Raw genomic sequence first — 16,369 nt, 5'->3', positions numbered from 1 at the left:
ACATTTACTCAGCCAGCACTGCCGAAACACTAAATATACATACTTTGACATTTGTGACGTCACGCTGAGGTTTCGCCGCGAAGCTCGAAAATTTTCGCTTTGACGTTTGTTTTCTCTTCAAATAATCAGGCTATTACTGCGAAATTAATGAAAGCAGAAGTTTTATGAGCTTGCTTGGTCGGTCTAAACTAATTTACTGCTTATTTTTAGTGTCACTTCAACAGTCACTATTTTCGTTAGGCGGCTTCCGTTTCAGTGAAATCGCGACCATCCGAGTTACGGGTCTATAACGACCTGTTGAGAAACGAAGCGGAAGTGACGCACTGCACGACTGCTTTTTCACACGCCCGATTTTCCCGCCTACGGGCAACGCAACTACCTCCACGCGTGGGGAAAGCTATCGGAAAGTGCGGTGTCGGCGACATTCGCCTCTCAAACGACAAGACACGACGTGCCATGCAGCGTGCACGCAAGCGTAAACGCGCGCACGGTCGCTTAAACATGCGACGGTCCTGTCTGCTCGAATCCCTTCCGAAAAGCAAACGTTTCATACAGTGCGCGGTACTAAAGAACGATTAAGAATCGTTAAACTATATAAGTGAATTACGTTTCTGCAAAAGCAAAACGGGCATTCTTACTGCGGGAGGAAGCCTGGTAAGCCAGATGAAACGGGGGGCGCCGCTGCATTTAAGTTCACGCACTATGCCGCTGTGACGTCACGGATTTTGACGGAGTCCATCAAGTCGGGTCTAGCCAAGTGATTACGGGTAGGAAGGACTACATCGCATTCTAAAGAAACCAATAAGATGAGATCTAGCAAGTTTCTAAAACTTTTCTTGCACAAGAATGGTGCACGTGTGAAAAATGAGATCCGTGACGTCACACTGCGATTTTGGCACGAAATTGAAAACGGGAACTTTGGTCTTCACTTCGTTTTAGTAACTATAAATCTACCGCGAAATGAATTAAAATGGAGTTCTGAAATGACACTTTACCAGTCTAAGACTACTTAGCGAGATTCTAAACTCGTTTTTTTTTTTTTTTTAATGCGTAAGCATTTCTATGCCTACCCAACGAGAAATTTGTCCGTCACGTAAGACAATGAATGGCTCATACACACGCAAACAAGAAATGCAATGGCTCATACCTACGTAAGGCAGAGGCTACAAATGCTCAGCAATGTAAAGCGAATTGTGCATACATTCATTGAAATCACCTATACGACACACAGAACAGCATACGTTTCAATAAAGAACAAGCTCAGAACAAGCATCCAAACCATTAATAAAGCACTGCATACCCCCCTCAGCATATGTAGTGGTGATTTTGCAATTAACCTTAATTAACACCAAAGATCGTGGGTTTGACTCCCACCAAAGGTCGACGGTTTGAGTTCCTTAATTAACTGTGATTAATTAATTTCACCTTAACAACAATGGTCATGGGTTCGAGTGCCGTAACGAACTCTATTTTAATTAAACCTGCCTTATCATGTTCGCTATCGAACATAAGCAAACGTTCGATAAGGTTGATAACGACCGATGAGGGATGATAAGGGTTTATACTTGTCGGATCAAGTTCCATAACGGTCGATAATAACACCGGGCCGCGTGGAGATGAGCAACTGGCACAATGCTTGCACATACTTAGGCGACTACCAGAGGAGTTTCTGCTTGAATATTTTTCTCTGCTAATTTTGTCTCTGCTTCTCATCTACAGCCGCTGGCCTTGAACGAAGTTGTTATTATTATTATTATTATTATTATTATTATTATTATTATTATTATTATTATTATTATTATTATTATTATTATTATTCTGCAGCAGGCAAGACCTTCACGGTGTGACGAGCGCTAGAAACACACGGCTGGTCAGTATCACGTTCGTAAAAACAACGGGTCGCGGTCACCGACCAAACGACAGGTAAACTGACATTTGACAAACCGTAGGTAAAGGGCAAAGTGTGTTGTCGACTTGTTACACGTTTAACAACTGTATACTGAAAAAGAAATGTATCAGCGGTATTCGATGGGCAGAATAACACGATGCTTACTTCCACACTTGATCATTATACTGAAATACAGAGGAATGCGACTTCATCGAACTTCTCAGTTGAACGAACAGTTCCAAAATTCCCACGCCGATAGCAAGCCCATGTATGCGGTATGCTTCGCTTGAGCGTACAGTTTCTTCAGATTCATTGAAGGTTCAAGGGTCGTATTACGGCTATTCTAGACGTGTTTTCTTCGCAACCCAGCCATAATGAAAATAATCGGTTTACAGCTTGGTTTACAGCTTTCAAACGACTACAGGCCTTTGGAAACTGGAAGGGCGCACGGAACCGAGGGCACAAATTACTTCTCGTCCTGAAGAAAAAAAACAAAGAAAGGAAAATAAAAAATGCAGCAGCTTATAAACACGTCTCGTAACGAAGAACAAACACTACCCTCGAAGCATTCGCTATAAGTGGCTTTTTTTTTTTTTTTCTGTCAACATCCTGCTTCTGCGGATACAAGTCAGCGCCAAACCGTCGAACGCAGCACCCCAAAGCCTAAACATACAAGCAAAACCACAAAGCTTCCGCAGAAATGCTTCCGCTGCCCGGTTGTTTACGGGGGCAACAGCCTGCAGGTATAAATTCAAATCTTCGCATTTCAATGCACACAGGCGGCGCGCGCTTCAACTGCCCTAGAAACCAATTCCTGTCTTGCAAACGCTTCTTTATTTTTTTGCCCTACAGAAGTTCAACGCACACAAAAGAGCAGTGGGCACCAGGAGAGCTGCTTTTTAGTCGCACTAAAGTGATTTCTTGTATTTCACTTTCACCAACTAGATTGCCAGGGTGTGCGGGCGATCGTACGAGCGAGGAATACACTACTTGTCAGAGCCGTGAAACTTACCGCTACAGACGACTGCATGAAACAGTAGAACCACGGACACAGTGTTCCGAGTATATCATATCAACAAAGGAGCGGGTCATGTTGCTTTCTTCGCAGATATTCGCGAGCGGCGTTCTAGGCACAGAGATGACTAATACGCTGCCACGTTATGTTAGCGTGCTCAAGGCGAGCAAGAGCTCCGGTCGACACACACAAGGAAAGATGAGGAGTCATTGTGCGATAAGCGCTTAACCTCTCGCACACATTTTTTTTTCTTTCGTTAACAACACATGTGTAGCAAACCGAAGTTCATCACACGACAAGAGAACGCAAAACGCCAAACTGAGGCAAGCGATAAAAACTTCGAAACACGATAGTGTCGGAACTTGCTGGGCCACTGGGTCAGTGTAACCAGCGGTCCGCGTTACGTCGCCTCCAGTTACAAACGATCCAACGAGTTTCGGCAGAGACATCGGGTCTCTCCAGCCCCTTCAAAGGGGCCTCCGACGAAGCACTGCACCGACCAGAGCACACGCTATGCCGAGTGGAGGGGGCAGGATGCGGTTCTGCCCCTTATCGACGTCGAGGTCAGACGCAGCGTGCTCTCACGACAACTCGGTCCCCGCGTCCGCCTTACCTGCTCGCGACATCAGCGTCACGCACGCGCGCTCCACTTCACAGTTGCTTCAGGGTATACGTTTTTTCCGAGGTTATGAACAGCGGCGGTGCGACTGCCAGTCCCTTTCGCAAGGTCCCTGAACACGGGCACCGTGACTGCATACCGCATCAAACGTGAACCGCAATTCGTTGCATGCACCTTCGGCGGCGATGATGCCATATTTTTCTATGGAACACAAGGCAAAGCCGAGTTTCTACGCTTATGCCAACGCACGTTTGCCAACCGAAGTTGTGGGACGCTAACCGTTGCCGGCAGCGCGAGGAAAACAAAGCAATGAATGGGGCTTACCCTGGTTTAGGCGCGGTCCGTCGGTGTACGATTTCCTATAAGAACACGCCGAACGGCACCGAGTCACTTATTTCCATATCGGGCATGGCGCCGGCGGGGGGTACACCGGGTTTCTTCCAAACCTAGCAGACAAACCTACCCGGGCTTCGTGACAGACAGACCTATCTCGAAGCCCGCAAGTTCGCGCACACACGCACAATGTCCGGCCGCGTGGGCAATTGCTGTCGCGGAATGAATTAAACAGTCGTCACGAACGGTTTGCGGTTACATCCACCCCCAACATAGCCAGCTTCGAGCAGCGCTTCCCTCCTGCCGTTTGCCCGTCCGTGCGTTCCGTACCTGCTGCTGCTGCTCCCGCAGCAAACGTTACGTGCAAAAGCGGAACACAAATGGCGTCCTAGCGGAAATGACGAAACCAAATAAGAAGCTAAATGTCACACTGCAGCGCTACACCTCTACTATTCACGTACAAATGATTTAAGAGTGATAAAAATGCACGTTTTCTTTTACCATTTTGGTGGATAATAATGATCAAAGTAGGTTGAAGCGCGTTTTTTTGCCGCTAGGTGGACTGCGCTTGCTGCTACCATCTTTCAACTTTACTGGGATGCTTCAACAGCTCTAGGGAAGCTTGCACTCGCGAGTGTCCATTTTTGAAATATAGCGGGAAACCAGCTAACCCAGAAATCGCTACAACGGTTGGAAATGGTGAAGCGAATCTATATACATCCGTGCATTAGTCAGCGTCGTTGCTAAGCCGTAACCATAATTATCAGTCCTCTTTTCAGCTACACGTCAACACATCTTTCCCCTCCAATGTCTCCGAATGTTTGCGCCATCTTTCTTAAATATTTAAACTTAAATTCACTTACCTCAAGCCAGTGGCGTAGCAACAGGGGGGGCCGGGGGGCCGTGGGCCCCGGGTGCAAGGGGCCAGTGAGGGGGAGGGGGGTGTCATATACGTCTGAAGACACCCCTCTTTCCGCCGGCTACACCCGGGGAGGGGGGTGACAGAAGACCTATGGGCCCCGGGTGCCAGACGACCTAGCTACGCCACTGCCTCAAGCCACTTTGTGTTTCTTTATTTCCCACCTCACTTTGTTGTGCGTTTTCGTAGATTCTGTAGCCAAACCCACCAAACTGGAGTCCAGTCATGGAGGTCGTATTTGGAAGTTTGAAGCCTAGTGCCTGGAAAATAGTCTAGATTGGCACAAAATTAATGTTCATGATTCATTGGCCGTTACAAGTGGACGTTTTTAACAAAATTAAGATAACAATTACAAGCCTATCTGTCTCTTCTATAGTGTGTTGTGCACATACGTATCGACTACATATATGTTTTATATATGCATGTACTCACTACGACAAATACGCACGTTCTTACCCTATAAATAATCATCTTTAAAAAAATTAGCCCCACTCGTTCGCAATTCAAGCTTGCTCGTAGCCATGTAGCTAGGTTCTCTATTGCATGCACAGCATTTCAATGTTGTCAAAGCTGCAGAACTACAGAATACAGCGCGCGGAAATCGTGATCATTCCCAAACCCGTCAAGAAGCCCACGATAGGTCGACGCTCTGCGTCCCATCTCGCTGACTTCGTGCCTCGGCAAGCTGTACAAGAGGGTCATCGAAACCCGCCTTCAACATTACATAGAGGACGGATGACCTCTTCCCGCACACCAGCTTCAGGCCGGGACTTTCTCCGCAAGATGAATTTCCTAATCCTAAGGAAAGAAGTTCTCAAGGGCATCCCGAAGGGAGGAGAACACCTCCTGCTCGCTCTCGACCTGAAAGGGGCCTTCGATAACATCTCCCACGAGGCCATGCTCAAGGGACTGAACGACATCAGCTGCGGGCAGCGCACCTTTAATTACGCCAAATCGTTCCTAACGGGCCGGACGGCAACCATCGGAATAGGCCAGACTCGATCGGATACGATCGACGTGCCGAACAATGGAACACCGCAAGGTGCGATAGTCTCCCCGGTTCTCTTCAACATCGCGATGCTAGCGCTGACCAGAGAGCTGCGGACGATCCCGCACCTAGGTTACGCCCTGTACGCAGACATCACGCTCTCGGCCACCAAGGGCTTCCTCGCGCGAAAAGAGGCGACCCTTTAGGAGGCCGCGACGGCCGTGGAGAGATTTGCCGCAGCGAGCGGGATGCGTTGCGCGCCCGAGAAGTCTGTGGTGGTCCAGGTGCACGGAAGAAGAATCTACAAGTCCCCCGGTCCTATCGACCTCTATCTAGAGGGCCAGAAGATCGCGGAAAGCAATAAGACTAGGACTCTGGGTTTTTGGATCCAGAGCAACCTGAAAGCCTCCCACACCATCCAAACCCTAAGGTTTGCCACCAACCAGATCTCGCGGTTTATCAAACGAACTACAAGAAGCCGCAAGGGCACGCGAGAAGAGGACGCACTTCACCTCGTCCAGGCGCTGGTGATCAGCAGAGTAACGTATAGTATGCCATATCACTACCACTTGCTAAACAAACGCGACCAAGAAGAAGTCGATGCCATCATCAGAGGTGCGTACAAAACGACCCTGGGTCTCCCTGTCACCACCTCAAATGGGAAGTTAGCGGCCCTTGGGATACACAACACCTTCGCTGAGCTGTCAGACGCAGTTATGGCTTCGCAAAAAGCCAGACTACAGAACACGGCAGCAGGCAGAGCCATCCTCCACCGGACCAGAACGGCAACGGAGCTCCGTGCCCGCAATGGGCAACGATCACTCCCGCCCGAGGTCAGAGGCAAGATCAAGACGAACCCCATACCGAAGCACGATTCATGAACTCCATGAAGGATGATGCAAAGCTTGCGTCTTCAGACAGCGCCGACAATTCAAGGGTGACCCGTATGTAACGTACATAGACATGACGGCGTACCCTGTAGGGTGCCTCTTTGCGGTAGCCGCCGTGAATGGGAGAGACAACTCCTTGACCCTCGCGGCCTCAGTCAGGGCAGAGACAGCTGCAGCTGAGACCATAGCCGCGGTGTTGGTAGTAAAACGACAAGACAGGGTAGGCAGGGAAGTTCATGTTGCTACCGACTCGCAACAAGCCTGCCGTAACTTTACCAACGGACGAACCACCGCTGCTGGCAGCTCATATTCTAGGCCCGAGGCTACAAGAATCCCATCAAATCACGTGGACGCCGGGCCACGCGAGACTGGAGGGGAACAAAAGGGCGAACGCCTTAGTTCGAGTGCTAATCAACCGAGCGGGGCAAAACCAATCGTCTCACCAATCCCCACCCTTTACCTTTGTGCCCCTGCCATCCAATTACTGCGACCGACTCGAGATCCGGCGACTCAACCGCAGGATTTATCCTCCCCCTCATGGAAAGCTCAGCACTGAAGAGGCAGTAGCTCTCAGACTTATTCAGACTAACACATTCCCAAACTACACAGATACAGCAAAATGTACCCACATATCGCGGCATCTGCCTCTGGTGCGGCGACACACGCATCACATCTCATGGGGGTGCGGGGGCAAACCTCAACACTTAAAAGACGCCTTGCACGTCATTTGATCGGTGGGAGGTACAGCTGACCGGTGAAACCCTGGCGGGACAAGAAGCTCTTATCCAACAAGTATGTTGAGCAGCCATGGCCAGTGGAGTCCTGGAGTGAGGACACCACCCACTCATCCTCAAGAGCAACGACCTCGATGGTCCAAATAAATGTTTTCTCTCTCTTTTCACTTAGAGTGTTTGAAAAAGATTTTGCGCTTGCCACTGCACTGTTCTTGCTGAAATTTTGCACGAGGATCACATTTCGGAGTCCACGCCATTCAGTGTAATACTTGCGACAGTTAATACTTGCGACAGAAAAAAGTACAAATTTGCCTTTGCTTATGGGGATGCGAGCTGCTGCCGAGATGGCAAAAGCATAAACTTGTGTTGCCACCTGCCAGCAGCTGCAGAAAGCAGCGTTTCAGGAAGAAGAGCAGATATCCAGGAACTTAAGAAAATGTAAGTTGCACAAACCTTCTGTGTTTAGCTTTCTTTTTGCAGATATGAAAAAGAAGAGACTGACGCATCATACTCAAACAGGCTTGCAAAATGTTTATTGTTCAGGCTTTTCATTTGTATCCAAAAAGGTTATGTACACCACACATGTGCATGCTCTAAAATTGAGCGCAGCATATGTAATATAGCAACAAAATATTTTTGCTTTCTTTCAAGGCACTTTCTCAAAGAATGGTTTGCATGGAGGCCAGAAGACAGTTTAGCAGGTGGTGGATTGCCTGCCTACCCGCAGCAGCTCCTCAGTGGTGGAACAGGCGCAAACCACTGTGTACCAAGGTGATTCCGTACTCATCACATGCCTCCACGACTCCCTGGTCATTGGTGGATCCTCCAGGGCTGACAATGTACTGCACACCGCTCTGCAAACATCCATGCACACAGACAGTGAGTCATTGCTCTTCTATTGTGTCTAAATTGTTAAACATCCCCCAAAAATACAGAACATACATGCTCTAAAAGGCATCACATCAAAAAACTAGAAGCCAACTTGAAGTATAAATGGTAATTTATCAGTGTGTATAACCTTGCTGACAACTTTTGATGGTGACTGGTGACAACTTTTGATGTGCTACTGCATGAAGTAGTCCGTTAGAGTTTGACAGCGCTTTCAGTTGTTTTAAATAGCTACTGAATAAGACTAGCTTCATGTGAGACATTTTTGCACTTACCCATTTGCAGAAGAGAAAAGCAACAAAGAAATGTTAAATTTAACATTCAATAATGCAGTTTGTCTTGGTTCTTTACAGTAACTAAGATGCATATGCTTTCTTTTCCCTGGCTTAAACTAACACAAATGAAAATGTGACACTTTTTTCCAGAAGCGCTCATGCTTGTGCATGCTTTGTTCGCCTCTGTAGCTTCACCTTCATTGCCACAGAATGTTGTCCGTTAGTATATTAAAGGTGGCGTACCCATTTAACACCTATCTAAACTTAGTTTCAAGCTTAGCTTGCTGCAAGTGGGAATCACAGATGCTTTTAATTTCAGGATGTACATTGAGGTATTAAAAACATACTGTACTGACTCGTTTAATGCCATCATTTCTTTTCTTTCTTGGTTCTTTTACAGGGTGCAGGCCATACATGAGGCAGGCTTAAGGCGGCTCACTGAAACCTTAAACTGCACTTTGTCTGATATACAGAACAATGCAGAGCACTGCAGGCTGCTGACTATGTGCACTTTTCATCAATTGTCCTCGTAGATTTCGCTGCGTGCCCTCATCATTTGAGAAGCTTGCTTCATCGGTGCCCTCTCAAATCTGGTCGTTCTCTGTGCCATCCATACGATTTGAAATTCCTGCGACCTTGAAGCTTGTTACGATGGTCCTGAACAAAACCGCATGCCATGTGCTCAATGTCCATGCACACTCGTTTTGCAGCGATGCCCTCTTTATGCACCTGAAAGCACAATGAAGCTAAACAACAAGCCACGGCACAGCTATAGTGCCTATTGTTCAAGAATGCTGAATCTAAGTTGCATGATCTGATCCAGCCCGCTTCACCTGTAGAGGCACTATGGCTGTGCTATGGCTCGTTCTTTAGCTTCACTGTACTGTGATGATGACGATGATGTCATCCTTGCCATCTAGTAGTGGCTCGCAGAAATAAACTAGCATGCAAGTAGACACACAGTGCTGCTTGGCTAAGTTTTAAAGTGAACCTTTCTTTGCCTCTTCTCCACCACATTGTGAGTGCTGGTTGCTGCTCTCCTGCCAATCACACAACCCGAGTGAACCACCAATATCCTATCGATATCCAGGTGGGATCTTTTCGTCCACATCTTGACATAACATCCAAAGGGCGTCCTACCAACACGTTTTTGCAAATATCTAGTAGCTGATGTCTTATTGATGTTCGTTCTACTTTATAATTACTCTTTATGGACATTACATGCTGACATCATGTATGCACTACGTAATATGGGTTGGCTGCACTTTAAGTTTTCTTGGAAGACTTACTTAATGAAGCCATATTGGTTGGGGGCTGTAATTAATGTTTTGTAGTTAAATGTCTATGCAAATTTTTTTTACAACGATGAATTCCCCCGAGCTTTATTACACATGAGATGCCGTTCACATTGAATGTGGTACTTAAATTTTGTAGAAGTAAAAGCTGGAATCATAGGCTCAGGCTAGACAGTGAACACTTGTTGAAACTTTTCAGAGAACTTTTGTTCCGAAACGTGGTAGCCCCTGGCTATGGTGTTGCACCGCTGATCATGTGATGTCTAATGTATGTTGTAACAACATGACAAAAATAATTATTTCAGAGCACACATGAACAGTGATGAGTATTAAGCTACAAAGCAGTGAAGTTGGCAACATAAGCAGTTGAGTGTGAAATAAAATGTAACAATTAAAATGAAACTGAAGCATTCATTGACAGAAAAGCGTTTAGTTACATAGAAGGGAAAAAGGAGAAGTGAAGTGAAGACATTTCAGTAGACATAAAAGGAAGTTTTGCTTATGATTAATTTCCACATTTGCATGGGATGTGCTGTCCTTTTCTTCTTTCGAAATTGCCGCGCTCCAAAGTTGTGGTGCAGGCCTTACATAAAGGAGTGAGTGTCTTAAACAAGTAAAAAAGTCACAGTTTCGCCCGAAAGGCAAATTGTGGATTGCAATAGCATATTAGTAGACAGCTATATGAAGTAAGGATAGTAATTTTATCGGCCATATAAACTTGTTAACGTTAGCTTACTAACAAAATTAACAAGCACACACGCACACCCAAGGAAATGTGAACACATCTCACTCGATGACCGTGGAAACTCCCTGTCAAAATGCTAGAGTGAGGAAGTGTGGCAGTAGCAGCAAGTGAATTGACCTTCATGCTGCCTCTCGCTTCATTGCGAACTAAGCAGCCAGACCATAGTGCCTCGAACCTATGAGCCCATGGTGCACCTGGACTCTGTACTCATTGCAGATCACTTTCAATATGGGGCCTGCGCCACGTGCAGCAGCCGCCAGAGTAGAATGTCATCCCCCCCCACATCTGGTGCCTTGCATGCGACGACAGATAGTGTGCTTCCTCCCCACTTTCCTCCCTTGCGCATGCAAGATTGAGCTGCCATCGTCAGCTCGCCCTCTCACATACAGCATACGGCGCACAGCAACAATGTTATCACCCTTGGACTTTATAAGGAACATCACGGCGGCGCAGATGGCATAAATGCGCCTGGAGTGTTCATGTGATCGCTATTGCAATAATATGGTATGTAGGAGATCCTGAGCTGGTTTGTTCAATTCAAAGAAGACTGTGACGTCACTAAGTCTGTGTAGCTACTCTGATGAACACATTACTCAGGGAGCATAACCATAAGTACTACCATGTCACATTAGGCCCCGCACTGCCTTTCACCATTCTTTGGAGACCCACATTTCATCAAAGTAACTACACCATGTTACATTCGGCACTGTACTGCCACACGTCTTCAACCATCCTTTAGAGATTCACATTTTATGAAAGCACAGTGATTAAACTCCTGATACTGCGGCCTTTTACATCATAACAATGGACACCATGTGCATCAGATTCACAGGTCAGGCACAACGTATAGACAGAGCTCACATATGGTACACTTCCGTTAAATCGACTATGGCTAATTCGACTTTTTGGTTAATTCAATCCCGGCCGAAGGTCCCATCTGGTGCCTATGCATTTATATAGGACCAAATGTTCATTATTTAAGTCCTGAAATCAGTCTTCACCGGATAATTCAACCTTGGCTGGTCATCACACATGTGCTCGACCCTAATGGTGACTGCAGTGGCAACTCCATCAGAGTCCATCACAGCGTCACTTAGGGTACACTGAATGGGTCGAACATACGTCGTCTCCTGTCGTAAATGCCTGTTTTAGGCTTGCCCCAAGGAGATGTCAAAGGGAAAATGATAGCTCACAATAAATTATTACAGTATTCACCCAATCCTGATGCACACTTTTTTTTTCCAGGAAAGCTTGCCCGAAACTTGCTTGGGTATTGCAATACGATACCAAACCAAAACTGCATTTGCGGCATTCGCAACAGCCTACCTTCAGAGCCAGTCTGGCCAGCGCCATCACCACTGCCATCACAAGATGACAGCAACGAATGGCGACAGAACGAGTTCGTATATAGCAGGACGACAAAGATGTGAAGCTTTAATTTAGTCGAATTATGAAAGCACATTTAAATGATAAGTTATTTTACATGTTAAGCTAGCGGCAATAAGTCACATACATGTTCTTGCCATTCTGGAGAATCGCATGTGTCGCAGGCCGAACTAGCCAAGTGGTCAGTCAAGATGTGGGCCCCCATCCAGTTTGCGATTGTTGCAGAGTCGTTTGATAAATGCCGAGCATTAAATGTGCTATGGACCATACAGAGGACAAAATGTTGTGGTTCTTCGTAGACAGCAATAAAGTGCTGTCTGAGAGTGACGACGATGGACATGAATGAAATGAAGTTCCACTCTGTGAAGGTAAAGTTCACTAGCTTTGTCATTTTCTTTTTGCCAGAATTGGAGGCATGCTACATATAGCTCGCAAAAACAATTGGGTGCACGTTCGCTTTCTACTTTGTTTAGGAGCTCTAATGTCATTTTAACGTTAGTTTGCTGCTTTCAATGAAAAAAAAAAAGTGGGTGCACATTCATTCGATTCGGGGACACGTTAGAATCGGGACAAATATTGCCAAATCAATCAGTAGTGCGTCTTTTCTGCCTCTAGTTTAATTTTCCCAATTACCTCAGTCCCATCAGGGTTGAAATAGTGGACATTGACAGTATCTGCTAGTCACGTGAATGTTTTGTTGGCTTACTTTAAGTGTCATTGCTTTTATTTTTTGTTACCTTATCAAACATGTGTTTTGTATTTCCTTCTTGACATGAAACTAAACATTCTGTGCTTTCTTGAAAAAGCTTTCCATTGAAATTTGGCACCTGTGCCTGATGTTTTTTCATGCTAAAAATGCCATTGTACCAACTCACCTGACTGTTCATGTTATTCGTAGCTTGGTGAAAACAAGGAAAAGAACAAATTACCTGACGTGCCCTGTCAATGTTGTCTCTGAACGGGAAGAAAGCATCCGAGCTGAGGGCAACACCGGACAACTGGGAAATCCAGGCTTTCTTTTCCTCCTGCCATTAAAAAAAATACATGAAAAGCCTCTGTTACTTCCCGCATCAACAGCCAACAGGTATAATTTTAAACACTTTATGACTGAGAAAGAGAAAAATAATATACATAGGTGATTATGTTTACATTCAACCTGTATGAAATTAAATTTCAATCATTTACACCACTCTGTAAGAAAATGTCACAGGCCTGGGCAGCACAGTCACAGTGTAAGCTGGAGGAGCGGTTCCACAGGAGCTCCATTTTCGGCACTGCAAACTACAGGGTCTTCGTGGCGAAGTCTCTTCGCATTGTTTTCGTGAGAACGACCTAACTGTATGCCCTGCATCGACGACGAGCTGTGGCTTGTCCTGCTCCCTGCACCGCAGTCTGCTGAGCCTGATGTTGCCTTGTTGCAGCTGTGTGCATAGTTGTACGATTCATTTAAGCAGCGGTTAGTACCTTGAGAGGAGATGCCATAACGTGCACCAAAGAGCAAACACAGGTATGCAGACTACGTGGCACACAGGTCACATCCCTTAACACAGTACGATGCTGTTGATTGTTGACGATGGTTTATTGGCATCCCCTTCGAAATGGGCTCGTGAAAAATAGTCACCTAGCCTGCTTGTGCTAATAAGGTCTAACTACATGCAGCATGCAACAGCTATATATGCAACTACTGCATGTTGGATACCTGGTGGAACATAACGGAACTCCAATGCAAAGTTTATATGTATTGACACTACGTGGCATTGGGTGTCAAATGGCACGATATGATGCTAATGATAATGATTTAATGGCATTCACATTAAAATGGGACAGTGACAAACAGTCACCTAGCCTGCTTAAGTTAATCAGGTATACCTCACACGGTTTTCATTACATCAATATTTATACATCACCATAATCTTTTTCTTCTTCAAAACTTCTCTGTCTACCTCGTACCACTACCTATGCAACTACTACATGGTGTGTCACCTGGTGTAATAATATGCAACTGCAATGCAAAGGAACACATATAGAGGCTACTTGGTGTGCATCTCGCATTGCAAGGCAAGTGGCACAATATGATGCTAATGATGATGATGACTTATTGGCATCCCCTTTGAAACTCTGCGGTCACATAGTCACTTAGTCAGCTTGACTTGACAGTGGCACGATACGATGCTAATGATGATGATGATTAATTGGCATCCTCAATGAAACGTGGCAGTGGCATATAGTCACCTAGCCAGCTTGATTTAATCAGGCACACAATATATATTTTTCCAGTATTCTTGTACACATCTCTTTAAACTTTGTTTTTACTTCCCCAAACCTACTTTAACTGCCTTGTACCACTACCTGTGAATCTGCTACATGGTATTCTACCTGGTGTAATAATATGCAACTGCAATGCAAAATGTGCACACATCGACACTACGCCACGCACGTGTCACACTGCTAGTCTCCACGGGCACTAGGATGAGTTTATAAGGCATTTTTTTGCTGCATGCTAGCAAGTGCTCGTGTGGCTCAGTGGTAGAGAAGCTGACTCTCATGCAGCGGACCCTGGTTCGATCCCGGCAGGAACTCGGTATTTTCTTTTTTATCATTCCCGGCAGTAGCTGCTACCGACACCACCGGTGGCGGACACCATCGCCAACAGAAACATCTGTTGGAATGAGCTCCTAGAGCTTACACTGTAAAACAGCATGTTATCAACAGTGATACTGATGGGTCTCCAACAACTAAGCAAGATGCATCATTTTTAACTGCCATACTGAAGTAATTTGCATATTGATTGATTGATGCCACAGTGCTCTAGGTTAACTATGGTTACCTGGTGTCCTTTAATGTCACCTATGTCTAGCAACATGGGGCGTTTTGCATTCACTTTCTATCAAAAGACAGCCACTGCAGTCAGGAATTGAGCATAGAATGTCAGAGACACTGAGCAAATGCTGTTTAAAAAACTCTTTACATCATTAGAACCCCAAGCTGTAAGAAGTACAGTAGAAACTTGATATAATGCAGCTGGACATAACAAAATGCAAGATATGACAAAGTAAACCTAAAATGTATCTCGACAATATCAGCATATAAAGAATATACACTCATAAAGAATATAGGATATAACGAAGCTACTATATTCATGTCGGATGTCAGTCATTTACAACATGAATCGACTGTATTGTGATGGCAAGGTTCAGTTCCGAGACCAGAAGACATACCTCAGTTAGCTGAGGCACTGGGTTCTCCACGGAGTTCTTGTACTGCTCCAGAGGCATGTCCTACAAGACGAAAACAAAAAGCATCGCACCATAAGACACTTCTGCACACACTACAAGATAATAATATTCCATAAGAACAAATTCAGAAGATAAACGAAGACACGTGCCTGTCCAAAGACCCCACCAACATAGACATCAATGATGTTGGAGATCTCGGCACGCTTGACACCCTTCTTGAAGGCCATGCTCTTAATGTTGGGGTGCTGCCTCAGCCACCTGTTCATAACAAGAATTTTGCTTTATGCGACAGTATTTACCAAACCAGCACAGGTGAAAAAAAAAGGACACAGACACAGCAGCCCTAAGTCAATTACTGCACCAAACTGCTCCACTGCAATGTGCCTCTTCAAATGACCTAGCAACCTCAGTCTTGCAACTGAACGAATGTTTACGTATGCAATCATTAAGATTGGTTTTTACTTGAATGACACTGTGCACTGCTTAATAACTGTTGTCACTAAGGTTATGCGAATATTCTATGTTGAATCTAATTGTGAATGTTCTAATAATTCGGTTTACGAATTCAATATTCACTATTAGATGTTTCAGATGTTCGGTATATTAGGCTAAAGACTCGGCCATGGTCAATGGCTTGAAATGTGCAGTGTTCCCACCGCCACAGATAAAAACTAAAAAGCAAGACTTTCAAAGCAATAGAACATTGTCATATTATCTACAGTATGGCCCACTATAAAACTGAAAACCTCATTTGCATTCAGAACAACATAACTTTTTTTTTCAGCTTCAGAGGGAGAAATAGCACTTGATTCAATTCAACAGGCATTATGTCAATAAAATGTATTGTTCAGACTTTCATATAAAAACTGAGTTATCTGTGCTGGCATACTAATCTGGTGTTCCCTTTAATAACAGCACACCACACTATACACCTCGATTCCTAGGTACTGAAGTTACTGATAGCTAGCATCATTTTTGTTAAAACAATGTTAGTAGACTCCTGAGCATTTGCAGCACTGCTTTTCTTTCTTTTTCACAAAAGATTTTTAAGCATAAAGCTTAGTGTTTAATTTCCTGATATTCAACATTCAATTTGATATCTGGCTCTTTTTTTTTTTTTCATGATTCAGTTTGATAGTTGACTCAAAATTTGCTATT

General features: G+C 45.1%; 1 protein-coding gene across 1 annotated transcript in view; it reads right to left on the bottom strand.

Annotated features, from left to right (window-relative positions):
• Positions 1-7,902: 7,902 nt before the first annotated feature.
• The window catches only part of LOC126530891 (bifunctional purine biosynthesis protein ATIC), a 31,816-nt gene continuing 23,349 nt past the window's right edge, over positions 7,903-16,369 (bottom strand). Inside the window, exons 16-19 of the mRNA XM_050178213.3 lie at positions 15,361-15,469; positions 15,194-15,253; positions 12,905-13,000; positions 7,903-8,240 (exon numbers count right to left, since the gene is read on the bottom strand). Of these exons, the coding sequence (XP_050034170.2) occupies positions 8,121-8,240; positions 12,905-13,000; positions 15,194-15,253; positions 15,361-15,469 (385 nt within the window). The 3' untranslated portion in view covers positions 7,903-8,120. The remainder of the gene's footprint in view (positions 8,241-12,904; positions 13,001-15,193; positions 15,254-15,360; positions 15,470-16,369) is intronic.

Source organism: Dermacentor andersoni, chromosome 5, assembly GCF_023375885.2.
Source record: "Dermacentor andersoni chromosome 5, qqDerAnde1_hic_scaffold, whole genome shotgun sequence".
NCBI classification, from domain to species: Eukaryota; Metazoa; Arthropoda; class Arachnida; order Ixodida; family Ixodidae; genus Dermacentor; species Dermacentor andersoni.
This window is presented reverse-complemented; position numbering and strand designations above follow the sequence as displayed.